Source organism: Panthera uncia (genome assembly GCF_023721935.1).
Source record: "Panthera uncia isolate 11264 chromosome D3 unlocalized genomic scaffold, Puncia_PCG_1.0 HiC_scaffold_8, whole genome shotgun sequence".
Taxonomy (NCBI): Eukaryota; Metazoa; Chordata; class Mammalia; order Carnivora; family Felidae; genus Panthera; species Panthera uncia.
Window position 1 is genome coordinate 35,593,732 of NW_026057586.1, and position 18,796 is coordinate 35,612,527.

Consider the following 18,796-nt stretch of genomic DNA (forward strand, 5'->3'; position numbering starts at 1 on the left):
GCTCTCAAGAAATTGAGTATAGAAAGAACATAACATAATCAAGGGCCATATATCACAAGCCCACTACTAACATCATATTCAAAGGTGAAAGGTTGAAAACTTTTCCTTTAAGATCAGGGACAAGACAAGGATGTCCACTCTTGTCACTCTTCTTCTACATAATACTGAAAGTACCAGCCCGAGCAATTAGGCAAGAAAAGCAAATAAAAGATATCCCAATCAGAAAGAAAAGTAAAATTTTCTCTGTTTGCAGATGGCTTAACCTTATGTATAAAAAACAATGAAGATGCCATCAAACAACTGTTAGAACTAAAGAAGAAATTCACTAAAATTGCAGGGTACAAAAATCAACATACAAAAATCGGATGCATTTCTATACACTAACAATGAACTACCTAAAAAATAAATTAATAAATCAATCCCATTTACAGTTGCATCAAAAACAATACACTTAGAATAAATTTAACCAAGGAGGTAAAAGATCTGTACACTAAAGCTATAAGACACTGAGGAAATTGAGGAAAACACAAATAATGGAAAAATGTCTTGTGTTCATGGATTAGAAGAATCAGTATTGTTAAAATGTCCATACTACCAACAGTAATCTACAGGTTGAATGCAATCCTTATCAATATTCCATTGGGATTTTTCACAGAATTAGAAAAAACAATTCTAAGATTTATATGGAACCAAAAAGACCCCAAATAGCCAAAGTAATCCTGAGAAAGAACAAAGCTGGAGGCTCCACACTTCCTAGTTTCAAACAATACAAAGCTATAGCAATCAAAACAGTGAAGGTATACAAACAGATATAAAGACAAACAGAACAGAATAGAAAGCCCAGAAATAGACTTGAGCATATACGGTTTGTTACTCTTTGTTCAGCATACCAAGAATACACAATGGGGAAGGGATAGTCTCTTTCAATAAATGGTGTTGGGAAAATTGGATATCCACATGCAAAAGAATGAAAAATTAACTTGAACTGGATTAAAGACTTAAATATAAGACCTAAAACTGTAAAACTACAAGAAGGAAACGTAGAAAAAAACTCCTTGACATTAGTCTTGGAAATTATTTTTTGGATTTGACACCAAAAGATCAGGCAAAACTAGTAAAAATAAGTGGGACCACATCAAGATAAAAGGCTTCTGCACAGCAAAGGAAATAAATTATAAAAATGAAATATATATATATATATATGTATATATATATATGTATACATATAATCTCTCTCTCTCTCTCTCTCTCTCTCTCTCTCTCACACACACACACACACACACACACACACACACACACATGATAAAGGGTTAATATTCAAAATATATAAGGGACTTACACAACTTAATAGCAAAAAAATCCCCAAATAATCCAATTAAAAAACTGGCAGAGGCACTGAGAAGACATTTTTCCAAAGAAGACATACAAGTTGACTCACAGGTACACGAAAAGTTGCTTGACATCACTAATTGTCAGTGACATGCAAATCAAAACTACAGTGAGATATTGCCTCACACCTGTTAGATTGGCTTCGATCAAAAAGATAAAAAGATAACAAATGTTGGGCAGGATATGGAGAAAAGGGAATTCCTATACACAGGTGGTGCAAATGCAAATTGGTACAGCCATTATGAAAAATGGTATGGAGGTTTCTCAAACAAACCTTAAAAACAGAACCACCATATGATCCCACAATCCTACTTCTGGGTATCTGCACTCCCATGTTCATTGTCGCATCACTCATAATGGAAACAACCTAAGTGTCTGCTAACACATGAATGGGTAAAAAGATATATAAAAATATATATTATTCAGCCAGGAGAAAGAAGGAAATCCTGACTTTTGCAACACCATGGATGAACCTAGAGGAACATTACACGAAGTGAACACACCAACACACCAAAATATGTGAGTCATAGTTAAAACCGTGCTGAGAGGGAAATTTATAGCACTAAATGCTCCCACCAGAAAAGAAAAAAGTCTCCAAGTAATGATCTAAGCTCCCACCTTAAGAAATTTAAAAATACAAGAGAAAGACAAATCCTACACAAGCAGAAGGAAGAAAATATTAAGAAATGAATGAAACTAATAAATGAGACCAGGATTCCCTAGATACCAAAGTTAGACAAAGACAGTACACACACACACACACACACACAAAGACAGACCAAAATTCCTCATCAATACTGACGCAATGCCCTTAACAAACTCTTAGTAGATGGAATTTGGTAATATATAAAAAGTATTTTACACTATGACCAAATGGGACTTATTCCAGGAATGCAACACTAGGTCAATATTCAAAAATTAATAAATACAATCCACCATATTAGTAGGCTAAATTAAAAAAAAATCACATGATCACATTAACTGATGTATAAACAGGATTTGAGGAAATTTAACAAACATTCATGATAAAAACTTTATATAACCTATAAGGAGAAAATTTGATAAATTAAACTTTATCAAAATTAAAAAAAAAGCCTTTTGCTCTGTGAAGGATCCTTTTAAGTAAGATGAAACAGACAATCCACAGAATAGGAGAAAATGTTTGCAATCCACCTATCTGAGAAAAGACATGTCTAGCATATATAAAAAGCTCTCAAAATTCAATAAATCTCAAGAAATCCAAATAGAATATAGACAAAAGATACTACAGAGACAATTTACCCAAAAAGATGGAAGAAAAACAAACAAGTAAATGAAAAGATTTTCAACATCACTAGCCATTAGGGAAATGCAAGCTAAGACCACAGTGAAATATTACTACACACAGATTAGAATAGGCAAAATAGAAATTTGTGACAGTTCCAAACGCTGGTAAGGATGTGGAGAAACAATTTCATATACATTGGTGGTGAAGACATATTTTATACTAAATATAGTATAAGCTAAGTATACATTTAATTTTTTAAAACTAAATATATACTTATCATATGATCTAGCAATCACATTCTTAACTTTTATTTGTAGAAATGAAAACCTTAGTCCACACAGAAACTTGTATAAAGATGTATGTAGCAGCTCTCCTCGTAATAGGCAAAGAACCAAGTTGCCCTTCAATAGATAATTGGTTAAACAGATCATGGTATAACCATATCATGGACTACTACTCCACAATCAAAAGGCACAACATATGTTACAACCTAGATGAATCTCAAGAGCATTATACTGCGTGAAAAAAAGCCAACATCGAACATTCATACACTGTATAATCCCATTTATATAACAATCTCAAAATGCCAAAATTATAGAAATAGACAACAGATTACTGGTTTCTATGGGTTAAGGATGGTGGGGGCAGAAGAGGGTGGACAACTCAAATGGGGTAGTAAAAAGGAAACCCTGGTGTTGCTGAAATAGTTCTATAGTTTGATTGTTGTGATGGTTACACAAGTCCACACGTGGTAAAATGCATGGAACTAGACACATTGTACCAAAGTTGATTTATTAATTTTGATATTGTATTCTAGTTATGTAAGATATAGCCATTGGGAGAAACTGGGAGGACCTCTCTGTACTATGTATGCAACTTCCTGTTAATCTATAATTATTTATTGAAAAGTTTATAAATCTCTATAAATATGTATAAGCTTTTACAATTTATGCATACACAAAACTTGCTGAAAAACTGTATTTCATAGCTCTCTCATCTAAGCTAGGATGATCAAGATAACAATAAAGACTTTATTGTCATTATGCAGTATTATTTTAATAAATAGAGCTGTTCAAATGAACACAATGTCTATTTATTGTCATTACATAGCATTATTTCAGTAAACAGTGCTGTCCAAGTGAACATGAAACCTGTTTTAAAATTATGCAGTCTGCTGGACTATGCCCTCTTTAATGACCACATTGGATTCATTTCTCTATCCTAAGTGCCTAGAACCATTTCTTACATATCATAGGCATTCAATAAATGTTAGTTAAATACAGTTCTCAAGAGAGATTAGACATTAACTGGAGGATTAGAGATTGGGGTCATCAAACTGAAGCAATCTTTTGGCCTTTGGTGAAAATCTTGTTATAAGAGCCTTCATTTTCAGTTATGTTAAGAGCCTCCAGCTTTCAACAGTGAAGAACAGAACTGTCCGATCATGAATAAAGAGAAAGTGGCAGAGCACTTCTGGTTCCAAGCAAAGCATTACACTAAAGGAAAAATTCCAAGAAAGAACTCTCAAAGATATTAGAATCTAAAAAATATTGGCAGAATCTGTGAGTGAGAGACAATTAACTCTAAGAACTAAAAGACAATGACAGTTGTACTAAGTGTGTCTGTATAGGATGTATGTGTCTGCATAGAATGTATGAATGTGTACAAAGGGGAAATGGTAAGTTTGATCAAGAAGGAAATGGCAGGGATATATATACAAGCACTTCTCTCGGAAAACTTGTAATTTATTATTTATTTATTTATTTATTTATTTAAGTTTATTTATTTTGAGAGAGAGAGAGAGAAGAGTTCAAATGTGGGTAAGTTTATAGGAATTGGTTATTGAACAGGTTATGTTTCATGATGAGAAAAGGTTGAATTTAGAAGGCTCTTATCATTTGTTACATTTTATATTATGGTGGATAGACATAAATATGGTATGATGACAGTTAATCACTCTGCTTCACAATCTGATTCCACATCCTGAAGTCTCAAATTTTTACTTAATGCCTAATAGTCTCCATGATGACCTCAAATAGCAGAAGATTTTATGTAACAATATCTTTTAAAAATATTCTCTTCAGAATCCAGCGAAAGTTACAATGGACTGCTCAGAGGTAGATATTCTAGGCTAACATTTGGGAAGATGGGGTAATGTTCTAAGTCTTCCAAAGAAGATCATAGAATTTACTTAGTCATCATAGTTAGTATGCATCTTGAGGAAGCCAAGACCCCAAGGAACCTCTGTGCCTTTGCAACTTTATATTAGTACAAGAGTCATTTTACACGGAGTTCTCCAAGCTAGACATTGCTGAGAGAACAGGTAAGACTCACCAATTATAATCCAGTCGAGACTGATGAAGCTGCTGCTGTTTCAGGAGAAGCTTTGTCTCCTGCTGGGTCAGCAGATGCTGAAGGCGCTCTTTTTCAATTTCCAGCTCCATTTTCTGAAGCATAAGTTGCTGCCTTCTATTTTCCGAGAGTTGCTTTCTCACATCAGTTTCACTAGCCTGCTGTGTTCCTTGACCATGCAGCAGGGATGCCCAGGAAAGCCCACAATTATTGCATGATTCCAGATGTGTTTTGGAATATTGAGGGGCCGTGTGCGTAGGATGACTTTCATGAACATGATCTTCATTTTCAGAAAGTCTATGACCACAACACTGACTGGATGGAGAAGGCTTCAGGTGTTGGCATTGTTTCATCTTCAATTCCGCTGGTGGGGCTTTCTCTGTAGGGACTGCGTCTACTAGTTTTCTCCCTGGGGATCCATAATCACATGTTCTGGTCTCTAATGGCACCCTGTCTTGGTCCTCTTTAGGACAATGAAAATCTGCTGGCTTCAAAGAATTATTCTTAAACTCCACAAGGGATTCTGAAGCGGAGTCTTGGATTGCAGACATAGGCCTCTGCTTGGTTTGATAGCAGGTTTGTGATTTGGCTACACTCAAGTAGGAGCCATCCAGTTCCATAGCTGAAGACCGAAGAGTGCTCTTCCTATTGGATACCTAAAAGGAACCGCAAGATTATTTGTCAAATAAGAGCACACTGAAAGGAGTTCTTTTGACTTTTCAGAAATCAGTGATATATGTTTCTCAAAACAAAGCTCTTGTTCTGTCTTCTTAATAAATGATAGTATTCACATAGCTAAACAGACATGTGCCACAAAGCCAAACCCATTTTCAAACAATCTACATTTCAGTAAATCCAGAAGTAAGAGAAAAAGAAAGTACTTCTATTTGCTGTTTAAGCAAGATTCCAGGAGTTGGAAATAATGAGTGTTACATAGAATCAACTTTGAGAAGAGGCAAAAGCATTAAATGCTAAGGTCTTAAAATGTTTACTTTTAAATACTAAGCCAAGAAATCCACTCAGCCACCTTAAATACCCTTTGAAATGTCCTTTGTTTGTCCATTACACACAATGAGATTTGATGTAAAACAGTTCATCTTATACTGAATAGGATGTTAGTTACCGCCAGAAATTTGATGAGTTTTTGTATCTTTAGAGCACACAGATAAAACCAAGCACTTTCCAAAAAATATGATTCTAATCAAAAGCGGTTATTTAAATACAAACCATATTTAATTTCAGCTATAAACATAAGTGATTTTTTAGTTAAGCTATTTGAGTGATCATAGCCTGATAGAACTCAGGCAGAAAGGAAGCAGTTGCAAATTACCTTTGGCAGGCCAATAGCATGAGCTTTCCAGCATTTTAGCCTCACGCCTGTTCTATCAGGGAGAGCAAAACTTAGCTTATATCAGTGATTCTCTAACTTTAGAGTGTATCAGAATCACCTGGAGGAAGTGTCAAATGTGAATTTCTGGGCTTCATTCTTAGGGTTTCCAATTCAGTAAGTATGGAGCAGAGTTAAGTGAAGCTGTGTTTTTAACAAGTTGCCAGATGATGCTGATGTTGCTAATCTGGCACCACACTTTGAGAACCACTGGTGTCACGGGACATCTGACTCCTCCTGTGTCCCTCTTATAGGACTGTTTTCGTAACACTGGCCTCATCCAGGTAATCCTGGATAATTCCCTCATCTCAAAGTCCTTAAGTTAATCACATCTATAAAGTCTCTTGTCATACAAAATCCTTTGTGTCATATAAAGAGACTTTCACAGGTTCCAGGAATTAGGACATGGACATATTTGGGGGGGCATTATTCAGTCTGCCACAACTTCTTTTTAAATTAGAACTAAATCATAAACAGTTGAGATGGTTACCTTATTCTAGAGACATGGAATAAATGAATAATTGAGATCCCTAGCAGAAGGGAGAAAAAAAAATCCCACCAATTTACCTTGTAATAGTTGAGATGATCTGATTGGAAAAAAATGTCAACAGATATACAGCAACACCATGTTTCCTATATTCTTTTTTAAATACATTTTAAAAATGTTTATTTATTTATTTTGAGAGAGAAAGACATAGAGAGAAAGAGAGAATCTCGAGCAGGCCCCAAGCTTGGCTCAGGGCCCAACTCGGGTTCAATCCCACAACTGTGAGATCATGACCCAAGCCAAAACCAAGATACTTAACCGACTGAGCCACCCAGGCATCCTTGTTTCCTATCTTCCGATAAAAGAGGATTATCAGAATTATTATATTATTATATTATATTATTATAATGATTATTAAGACTTTGAGTTTCTAAAACAATACTAAAGGAGTTCTATTCAAATGAGAATGACCCATATCTAGGAAGGAGACTTGGTCCTCTTCAAAGAAGACACACAATCCTTTACACTGAGCAGGTGACACAGGAGTAGATTGCAAGCTACGGAGAAGAAACTAGTCCTAGGGCAAAATTTATGATAAACTACCTCATAAAAAAAATTAACCTCATTTTACAACTAAAGGGAAACTCCAGTCCACATTAATCTCCCCTACTCTGAACTTCTGTAGCACTTACTGTCAAAACAAATATTTAACATATATCATCTGCTACTCTGTATGGTAAGCTATCTTTTCATAGAATTATATTTAAAAATGACAGGTGAATTTTTTAAAGGTCTGGAAACTTAAATCCACTCTTTTACATTGTCCTATGTTTCCTAATCCATGTGTTGGCAACTTAACAATGGCATGTATGTATTATTTTATATTCTTATTTTTGTTCCTCAGCATTATTTACATATGTGCATCTTTAGATACTGATATAGCTGATACTTATGTTAATGGTACTGATTATTAAATTACTCATAAATGTCACATATTTGGAATATTTAAAAATGTTTTTTTGGAAGTGTCAGGTATTTGGAATATTAAAAAAATACTTTTGTTGGTAGTTAACTTTTTATGTTTATGAGAAGCAGTTCAACTTAATGATTTTGATGCACACTTTGCTCAAAGAGAACACTCCTTTGCCAGTTACTGATGGGTGACTGTGCATGTTGGTAGGCAGAATTCTAAGATGGTCCCCAAGATTCCTGTCCTCTTTGTGTGCCCACGTGGTATTATCTCCTCCCCTTGAATGTGGGTATAACTTGTGAACATGATGAGATATTAATCCCATTATTACGCTAGAGTATATGACCAAAGGGACATTACAGATTAACTCAGGCTCCTCCTAATCAGTAGAGTTTTAATTAATACAAAGGAGATTATCTTTTATGGGCCACACCTAATCAAGTAAGTCCTTTATAAAAGGGTCTGGTGCCCTCCCTAAGATCAGAGATTGGCTTTGAAGAAACAAGCTAACATGTTATGGGAGGACCAATGAAGGGGGTCATGTGCCAATGACCTCTGGAGCAGAAGGCAGTTTCCAGCCAACAGCTAGCAAAAAATGAGACATCAGGAAACTAAATTCTGCCAACAAGCACGTGAGCTTGGAAGGGGACCTAGAGCTCCAGATGAGAATGCAGCCCAGCTGTTACCCAGACTGCACCTTTCTAAGACCCCAAGCAGAGGACCCAACCAACCTGCACCTGACTCATGACCCATAGAAATGGTGAGATAATAAATGTGTGTTGTATTAAACTAGTAAATTTGTAGTATTTTGTTGCACAGCAATAAAAAAATGAATAAAGCACCTTTTTCAACTTGCCTGACCCTCAGTTTTCTCATCAGTAAAACAGGGATCAAAGACAGCATCTACCTTAAAACTGAACATGGTGGGGGCGCCTGGGTGGCTTGGTCGGTTAAGCGTCCGACTTCGGCTCAGGTCATGATCTCACAGTCCGTGAGTTCGAGCCCCGTGTCGGGCTCTGTGCTGACAGCTCAGAGCCTGGAGCCTGTTTCAGATTCTGTGTCTCCCTCTCTCTCTGCCCCTCCCCTGTTCATGCTCTGTCTCTCTCTGTCTCAAAAATAAATAAATGTTAAAAAAAAATTAAAAAAAAAAAAAACTGAACATGGTGGACAGACAGATGGGCACTTATCAAGGTTGCCATTTCATAAGGGTACTGATTTACAAAAAGGAAAAAAAAAAAAAAACCCTTATATTTACCCAAACGTTTTTCAAGGAGAACCTTATGGGGTATGTGCCGGGGAGGGGCAGGGGGGAAGTGAGATCTCCAAGGGACATGTACAGTTACAATGATTACCTTAAATTGTCTTCTAAAACAAATGAGTTTGGTTATCCAGCCTTATTTTGCTACAGTGAGGCTTGCAAGTTGGGTCAGTGTTGAAATGCTTTAGATAATAGACAGATTCTTCAAGTTTGTCCTCATTACAAAATATGTCTTACCCTCACATCTTGCCTTGCCTCTTAGGGCTATTGTGACGACTGGATGAGATCATTCACACAAAGTGCTTTGGATATTGCCAATCTACAGTCAGTATTCAAACAATGTTTCCTATTATAATTATTACTACTGCTACTAGCATTGACTTCTCTGCCCCAACAACTTTTGCAGTCAGGGTTCTATTTACTTCCTCTGTATGTATAGCACTGAGGCTTGCATATACTACATTCTCAATAACAAGGGGCTGACTGTATCAGATAAGAAGAAAAGTCAAGTTGGGGTATGCGTCCCAGAAAATTAGAAATGAAAATCAGAATCCATGATTAGGCTGAATTATGTGCTACTAAGGAAAATGAAGAGAGGAGAAATAGAAAACTGCCTATTAGGATCTGAATATAAGAAATTAAGTTATTTTATTAGTGAAGTGAAGACAAATATTGCCCTGGGACACATGGAAGTCACAACGGGCCCAATGAAACAGATGTGTTTTTCTTTCTGGAGCTGCTGCACCATGCTTTCTATGAGATGTTTACAAATGTAACCTCTTTTAACTAAGGCTTAAACTAACAAATCCCAAACCGCTGTCTCTGGCATATGGGTTTGATATGAATTTTTCAGATACATCACACTAATTTAGGAACCAATAATTTTTTTAATGGAGGCATAATTTACATATACTAAAATGCACACATCTTAAGTGTACAGCTTGATGAATTTTTACATTTGCATATACCCATGTAATCATCATTACCCCAGAAAGGTCCCTGTGCCCTTTCTAGTCAAACCAACCTCCTCATACTCCCAGAGGTAACCATTATTCTCACTTCTATGACCATAGATTAGTTTTGCCTATGTTTAGCTTCACATAAATGGAATCATATGGCATGCTACTCTTTTGTGGCTGGCTTCTTAAGCTCAACATAATTTTGCATGTTTATTTTTGAGAAAGAGAGAGAGAGAGAAAGAGAAGGGGGTGGGGCAGAGAGAGAGCACAGAGGATCCGAAGTGGGCACTGCACTGACAGCAGAGAGAATGTTGTGGGGCTCCAACTCACCAACCAGGAGATCATGACCTGAGCCGAAGTCGGTCACTTAACCAACTGAGCCACCCAGGAGCCTCATTAAGTTCAACATAATTTTGAATTTCTTTTATGTTTCTGTGTGTATCAATAGTTCATTCTTTTATATTGCTGCATAGTATTTCATTGTATGAATATAACAAAATTTGTTTATTCATTCTCTTATTGGATTAGGTTGTTCTGGTTTAGGGCTACTGCGAATAAAACTGCTAGCAATATTCTTACACAAAGTCTTTTTTTGACATACATATTTATTTTTCTTGGGTGCCAGGTAGGCATATGTTTGACTTTATTAGAAACAGTCAGAGTGGTCCATCTGTTTTACATCTCCATCAGCAAAGTAAAAGAGTCCCAGTTGCTTCTCATTCACACTTACATTTGATACTATGTTTTTATTTTTAGCCAATCTGGTGTGTAGTGAAATCTTATTGTGATTTTATTTTTCATTTCCCTGATATGTAATGATAAGTAATTAACATATGCTTATTGGCCATTTGGATATCTTGTTTTGTGAAGTGCTTGTTGAAACCAATACCCTTAAATAATTCAAAATAATTTTCAAAAATTTAAAAATAAATGTTTGTTTATTTTTGAGAGAGAAAGAATGTGAGTGGGGGAGGGACAGAGAGTGAGGGAGAGAGAATCCAAAGAAGGCTCTGAACTATCAGCACAAAATCCAACTTGGGGCTCAAACCCATGAACCATGAGATCGTGACCTGAGCTGAAGTTGGATGCTAAACTGACTGAGCCACCCAGACACCCCAAAATAACTTTTAAAGGACTGAGATGGGAAATGGAAAATGAAGGTCAGAGAAGAGACCTTTATGCAAGTTATTACTGATGAGAGAACTGGGTTCTAAATATTCACCTTCACTGACCATTGAACTGAACTAAACATAGAGCTTACTATGTACTATGCTAAATGTTTTACATACTCAACCTATAATTCTTGATCACGACCTGAGCAAAAATCAACAGTTGGGCGCTTAACCAACTGAGCCACCCAGGTGCCCCTCAGCCTGTAATTCTTAACAACTCTATAAGGTAGTTATTAGAGTTACCAATTTGCATATGAGATAATGAAGTGCACTGAAGCAACACAACTTTCCCAAGATCCCATCAACACTATATTTGAGATAAATGGGAATATGAATCACTCCAAATCTGTAGTCTTCCATTTCTCCATAATGTAGCTTTTTAAAAAAAATTCGTTAATATGAAATGCTATTAAGCATAGAAAAGTTTAATCATCTCAGTGAATAATAATAAGTGAATAATAATAAGACAATGTCCACCCACATAACCACTATCCAAGAAACGGAAAGCTGTCTGTATGCACAAGACCCTGCACAATCTCTACTCTCTACTTCTCCTGTCCAAGGGAATTACCATCTTGACTTTTATGGGAATAACTCCTCTGCTTCATACTTCCCTACTTAAAAGTCCATACCGGAATTTGGTTTTACCTGTTTATTTTTAAAGTATAAATGGAATAACATGAAGTACATTTTGTGTCTGACTTCTTTATCCAACATTATAATTATGAAGTTCATACATGATATAGAATGTGGCTGTAATTTGTTTGTTTTCATCAAAGATTTGCAAAGGTTAGCAAACTTCTGTAAAGGGCCAGTTAATAGACCTTTTAGTTTGCAGTCCATATGGTCTTTGTCATAACTACTCAGTTCTGCTTTTGTAGTGTGAAAGCAAGAGACAATACATAAATGAAAGACTGGTCCAGTAAAACCTTATTTACAGACACTGAAATCTGAATTTCAGGTAGTTTTCCCATTTTATGAAATATTCTTCACCCCCCCCCCAACCATTAAAAAAGTTAAAAACCATTCTTAACTCATGAGATTGGATTTGTCCTGCTATATTTTGCCATTTGAACCTGATGATTACATTGAGTGCTCCTCCCATTAAAGGATTCCATGAATATACTAAGATACGCTTAAAACCCATCACAATGACTTGTAAAGGGCTGTCAAGAATTATCTGTGTGATGAAAATTAGTTGAATGGAGTGCTTAATCAGAGATGAACAAAATGATATTTAGGAGAAAAGAAAAGCATGCAGAAGAGGCAGGAAAACAAATGGTATAAATGAAAAAATAAGTTTAGACAGGATAATGATCTGTAGATCACAACAAATAAAGAAGTTGAGTTCAGGGGGCACCTGGTAGCTTAGTTGGTTGAGCATCCAACTCTTGATTTCAGCTCAGGTCATGATATCAGAGTCATGGGATCAAGTCCTGCGTTGGGCTCTGCTCTAAGCGTGGAGCCTGCTTAAGATTCTACTTCTCTCTCTGATCCTGCCCCACTCACTATCTCTCAAAACAAACAAACAAACAAAAAATTATTCTATTAAAAAAATTGAGTTCAAAATGGTAGCATGTTAGGATTTGTATTATATAAAAGGTACCACAAACCTTAACTACACTTTAAGACTCTACAAGTGGCACAAATAAAGCCAATAAAGTCTTTGATGGGATATGATATGGGATCCATAGCACAAAAGAAAGATGAGGAGAAAATGCAGGCATTTTTGGCTTATGACATAATTGGAGTACAATGTCTTTTAACTTGGGTAGATACATACTTATGACAACATAAAAAAATAAGTAACAGGAGACAAACAAAACATGAGAAGAGTATAAAAAAATGTTTAAAAAATGTGAGAGACTTAGCTTGGACACAATGAAGAATTTTCTGAGAGTGGAAGTTAGTAAATTTCTGAGCTGGAAGAGGGTTTTCTGAATCTTTAAGATACTTTCTTAAATATGCCATTAAAAAGACTTCATAGGAAACAAAGATGTCTCTAAACACTATGATGTGTCATCTTGTATACACATTCACATGTACAGCTATCTTGTATGCGCAAGCATATACACGAACACACACAATCACATACTATTCCTATGGTGATACAAAGCTTTTCGGTGTTCTCACATGTTAAAAAAAAATCTGCAGTATTGCTTTGTGAAATACAATCAACAAGTATATTTTGTAAGTTTCTGCAAATCATTTTTACAGGTCTGGCCAATCTCTCTGCTATGAAGCCATAAGAAAAGAGGTGAATTAAACTGCAGTAATTATTTCTTGCAACAGGTAGTTATTTTGCATGATTAGGAAGTGATTATTTATAATGCATTTGTGAATTGTTAACCACAGAATTAGTGGTTAACAATATCAATAAATATTATTGATCTATTTATGATATTCATGTCTCTAATGGCAAATAATAATAATTTACTATCCTGGCAAACACCCTATTAACAATCCTCACATTCCCACAGATAGCCTTATAAGAATGAAAATCTCAAATTTATAACTTCAAAATTTCCCCCTGTGCTCTTTATTTAATGAGGAGTCAGAAATTCAAGACCTATATTAAATATTTCTAAACCTAAATTACTGTGTGTGGGACAGGTCATTGCATTACCCAGAACATTTGGAATGAATGTGAAATAAGGCATAGAACGACATGCTGCATTTTTAAAGTTGGCCTTCCATGGACCAGTTGTCAAGCTGACAGAAGCTGTGTAATGCAACAGCTGCACTGTGTGGTTTGCCAAAGTCTCATCCCAAATAAATGTTCGTTCTCCCCAGTGCAATTAACTCTCCTATACTGGCAGATTTCGCTAGAAGATCATCAAGGTAGATTACCTTCCAGCGTTATGAACTAAATACTTACAGGTGTTGTATCATCAGTTATAACTTACAAACTTTTGCATTTAGGAAGACATCCAGGCAAATGAATCATCTAATTTATGAATTATTTATAAGAAATTCACAGCATGCTCCTGGCATCATCCATGGCCTTTTCCAGGTCATATGACACCAATTAGAGCTGAATTTTAAATTATTCAATAACCTGAACTCTCTTGTCATTTAACATATAGATATCAATGCAGTAAACAAGTTAAATCTAATGGGCCCTAGAGGTTTAAGCTTCTCTGCTGCTCAGCAGCTGAAGCTGTAGGCTATCAATGGAAGAGAAAAATAACAGAATGCAGCAGTCAAATGCATTTGCAAGGCTCTAATGACTTATTCTAGTTCCCACAGGGATTGTGGCACAACCTAGGATTATTGAATCTAAAAGACATTAAAGTCAATAATTATGAGATTTAAAAGGATATAGATATAGACACATGATAATGTACAGATGACAGAATACTAGCAGCACATACCAAATGCACTACCAACTTTTAGGATGTGTACACCAGAAGTGTGCCGAACTGTAACTACCAGACTCAGAAAAGGCTAAACCTCATAACATTTAATCATTCCTCTCTTTCTTGAAAGTTGGAATGTGTTGATTTGCTGTAAAAATGAATGAGAGCACGGAAGAACTGACAGCACACTTGAGGTGAGGTCAAAAGACCTTGATTAGAATTCCAGTATTCCACTTAGGAGTTCTGTTATTTTTGGAAAGTCACTTTACATCTCTTAGGCAGTTTAGATGTTTGTAAAATAAGGGGATGGGTTTGACAATTTCTAAAGCTTATGCTATCTTTAAGAGCTAAGAAACCCAGGGATTGGATTGTTATACCCCAAGGAGATGAAAGAAAAGAAAAGGGTTAGATGAAAAATTATACCAATCAATAAAGCTTCAGCTATCAACTAACAGAATTACTGCAAAATACTGGATGTCCCTTGATTCTATTTCCCCTGACAAATTCTGTGGGTTGTTTTAGCAATTTTTATTTTTTTTATTTTTTTTTTTTAATTTTTTTTTTTTTTAACATTTATTTATTTTTGGGACAGAGAGAGAGCATGAACAGGGGAGGGGCAGAGAGAGAGGGAGACACAGAATCGGAATGTTTTAGCAATTTTTAAAATGCTTATTTATTTATTTCGAGAAAGTGAGCAGAGGAGGTGCAGAGAGAGGGAGAGAGAGAGAATCCCAAGCAGGTTCTGCACTGTCAGTGCAAAGCATGATACTGGGCTCGAACCCATAAATGGTGAGATCATGCCTGAGCCGAAATCAAGAGTGGAATGCTTAACCGACTGAGCCACCAAGGTGCCCTGCAAATTCTGTGTTTTAACACTACTGCCTTATGTGATTTACACACTAGAAAACTTAAATCAGCCTCTTATCTGGTCATTAAATTTGAAAGACATACAAATGAAGATTGAATAAGACAAATGTATAGTTGTGAAGATAGTCCCAGATACTTGGATGAGATTTAAATATTTTGAAGGGATAGGATAACCATTCACCACAGAAATATATAAGTGATACTGATTCAAATTGCTTTACCATATATGATTATAAATGGTAAAAGAAAAAAAAAGCAGATTTATACATGGTTTTCTAAATCTACCAAAGGAAACAGATGCACAAGGCTAGTTTTAACTCAATGAAGATCGGAAAGAAGATGAAATAATGTTATAGAGAAAATGAAACAAAGACAAATTAGAAGTGGTGAGGACAAACTTCACATGCATAAACATGAAAAGAAAACATACTGGATATTAAAGCCAACTGTACTTAGATTTGGTTACGGATGCAGCACAAGAAAATCATCCTTAAAAGTTCACACTAATTTTCCCGTGCACCCTCTTGGCTTTATGTTTATAGGGTGTATCCTGGGGCCCCAAGCAGAGCTCCCCCTGGTCTGTTTATGGTCCTCTCTTCTGTAGCTCCAGTGACAGCCTCAAGAATGGAAATAAGAAGTGAACGAAGGCAGTTCAATGTAGTTCGTTTTAAAGGAAGCAAGCAAGATTAGTTTGTGTCAAATGAAAGGAATTCTTAATATACTTTCTAGAAAACATAAAGTTAACACCATGTGAACATAACCAACTGTCCCTGAAGGGGAGGTCAGGATCAGAGCTATGTTTATGTTGTTGGCTGAGGGAAAAAAGTATCTGTGTTGTATCTTTGAAACTAGCAAGTAAAAATAAACTCTGCTGAAAAAGAATATTTAAGAAATACCAAGAAATATAACCCCTGGTGTACTTGTAGGAAACAGGAGGGAGGGAGAGCCAGCCTGTTGTTTATTACACCAAGATTTCCTGAAATGAATCACAGCCCTTTTACTAAAGATTAGAGTCTGCTATATCCTTTTTTCCCCTATATAAGTGATTGCAGACCAGGGATATTGAAGAGATCTAATGAGAAGCATTTCTGAAAGCACAGGGAACTAGCAAACCAGAAAGATTTAAGGTAACCAACCTTAAAGGGCTAGCCCTTCCTTGGGGACTCAAGATTTATTTTAGAAATCTTAGTCCTTTAAATGCATACGGCTAAGTCCTGACTTTAAAAAATTTAGGACATTACTTATTAGCTAGTTTAGTGTACCACAAAAAAATCAAGAGAAGAGACTTCATTTAGAACTTAATAAAAAAATAAGTGATGCAATTTCCATGTGCTCAAATGCCCTGGCTCCTTTTTAGTCTTCCAAATGCAACTCTGAAATGCTTCCAGGCTGGTTTGGCCTGGTTTAGCACCACTTCCTGCTATTGTGGCTTCCCCACCCCCCAGCTCACCTTGGTTTTGCCTTCCCCAGGAGGATTTTGTTCCGCCCTTTATTGTTGTATTCATTTCATCCTGCTCTGTAACAGTTCAACGTTAGCTGTTTTCACATCTCGAAGTTTCCCTGTGATGTGTAAGTATTTACACTTTTTTTTTTAATTTTTCTTAATATTTATTTTTGAGACGGAGAGAAACAGCATGAACGGGGGAGGGTCAGAGAGAGAGGGAGACACAGAATCCGAAGCAGGCTCCAGGCTCCAAGCTGTCAGCACAGAGCTGGACGCGGGGCTTGAACTCAGGGACCGTGAGATCATGACCTGATCGGACGCTCAACCGACTGAGCAACCGAGGTGCCCCAGTATTTACACTTCTTATGGAAACTATAAACTGTTTGAGAGCGGAGATCTCAAAAGATACCGTTACTTTTGTTTATTGTTGTATCTCCATAAGAGATAGTAGGTGCTTAATAAATAATGAGGTTTTTTTGCATACAGTTTGGTCCCACTCCAGGAAATACCAGGTGGAACTTCAGGAGAGAGGCAATGTTACTTTCAACTTCATATTACAATGATACTGGTCTTTATAAATAAAAAAATACTTAAATTAATGAATGTGTGTTAAATGAACCAATAAACAGGAAGCAGGAGTATCAACAACTAAATGGCCTAGCTTGTATCCTAAGGAGCTTGATGGTAATTTATAGCAAAATGTATTTTACTTTTTTCAGGAGACACTTTTTCTACAAGTACCTTTTCTCAGAGTGTTTAAAGGTTAATAAGAGATTCCATAAATTCAAGAAAAATTCCAACTATACCTTTCAGGAGTCTCAATGCCTATTTAGTTTGGATCTGTGAAATAGTAAAATATAAGGGCACTGTCTCCTTCTGAGATGAGAATTTAAACTTAAAGCAGAACTTTATATTATTTTCTAGAATGCTCCATGGAAAGGTTTTCAAACAAGACACTATATTGAAAGACTGAAAAACATGCGTGCTATATCAACATTGATAAGAATAGGCAAACAAGCTCAAAAATGTAATATCTGAAATAAAAGGCAACTGCTACAAAGTTTCCTACTTTGAGTTATTTTTAAAAATCAGCCTTAAGGTAACTGACTTTCATACTGTAAACAAGGCTGGAAGGTTTTGAGACCACCACATTATGTTCAGAAGAAAGATTTATAGACATTTTGGACAAGCAGGGCTTTTAAAATGTAAAGTTAATTGTGTTTTTCCCCAAAACATTTCTCAGTTAATGCTGTCATCCAATGTGTGTAAAGGATACTCCCAAATACAATCCTAAAACTATTTTTAAAAAATAAACTTGTTTCCCTTCTGTTCCCTGCTTTTGGGTGCTGCTCAGGTGCTAAATGTGAGAAGACATGGTTAGGATGCTAGAGATTGGGGAGGAATGATTAATTTTTTAATAAAGCCATGAAGTGTAAGATACATAGGAATGGATAAAACTTGTGCATCTAAAAGCCAAGTCTTCTATATTTGTCTAAAATATAAGGGAAGCATGTATATAAATAAAATACTATGGATAAACAGATTCAGTATTATAATCCTCCTCCTGTTCTGTAATTTACCCAAAGGTACAGGCTCCCACCTTGGAATGAGCAGGCAGGATAGGGATCTGGCAGTACCTGCCACATGCTATGCTAGGAGGCAAGAATACAAAGCTTGATAAGAAAGTCCCAACCTTCATGACCCTTGAATTTTAGCTAAGGGAAAAAAAAAAAAACAAAACCATTTTATGTGATAAGGTCTACTAAGAATGTTATATGCAGAGTTGAAAAGCATTAGTGAGATTAGATTTGCTTCTAGTGGGGGTGGGGAAAGTTGGGAAGTTTTCACAGTAGAGAAGACATTTAAATTTTGGAAGACAGAATAG

At 36.0% G+C, this 18,796-nt stretch overlaps 1 protein-coding gene across 2 annotated transcripts in view; it reads right to left on the bottom strand.

Moving 5' to 3' along the window:
* The window catches only part of KIAA1328 (KIAA1328 ortholog), a 343,712-nt gene that overhangs the window by 123,475 nt on the left and 201,441 nt on the right, over positions 1-18,796 (bottom strand). For both annotated transcript variants that reach the window (XM_049619518.1, XM_049619517.1), the window contains one exon: positions 4,991-5,664. In XM_049619518.1, the coding sequence (XP_049475475.1) occupies positions 4,991-5,664 (674 nt within the window). The remainder of the gene's footprint in view (positions 1-4,990; positions 5,665-18,796) is intronic.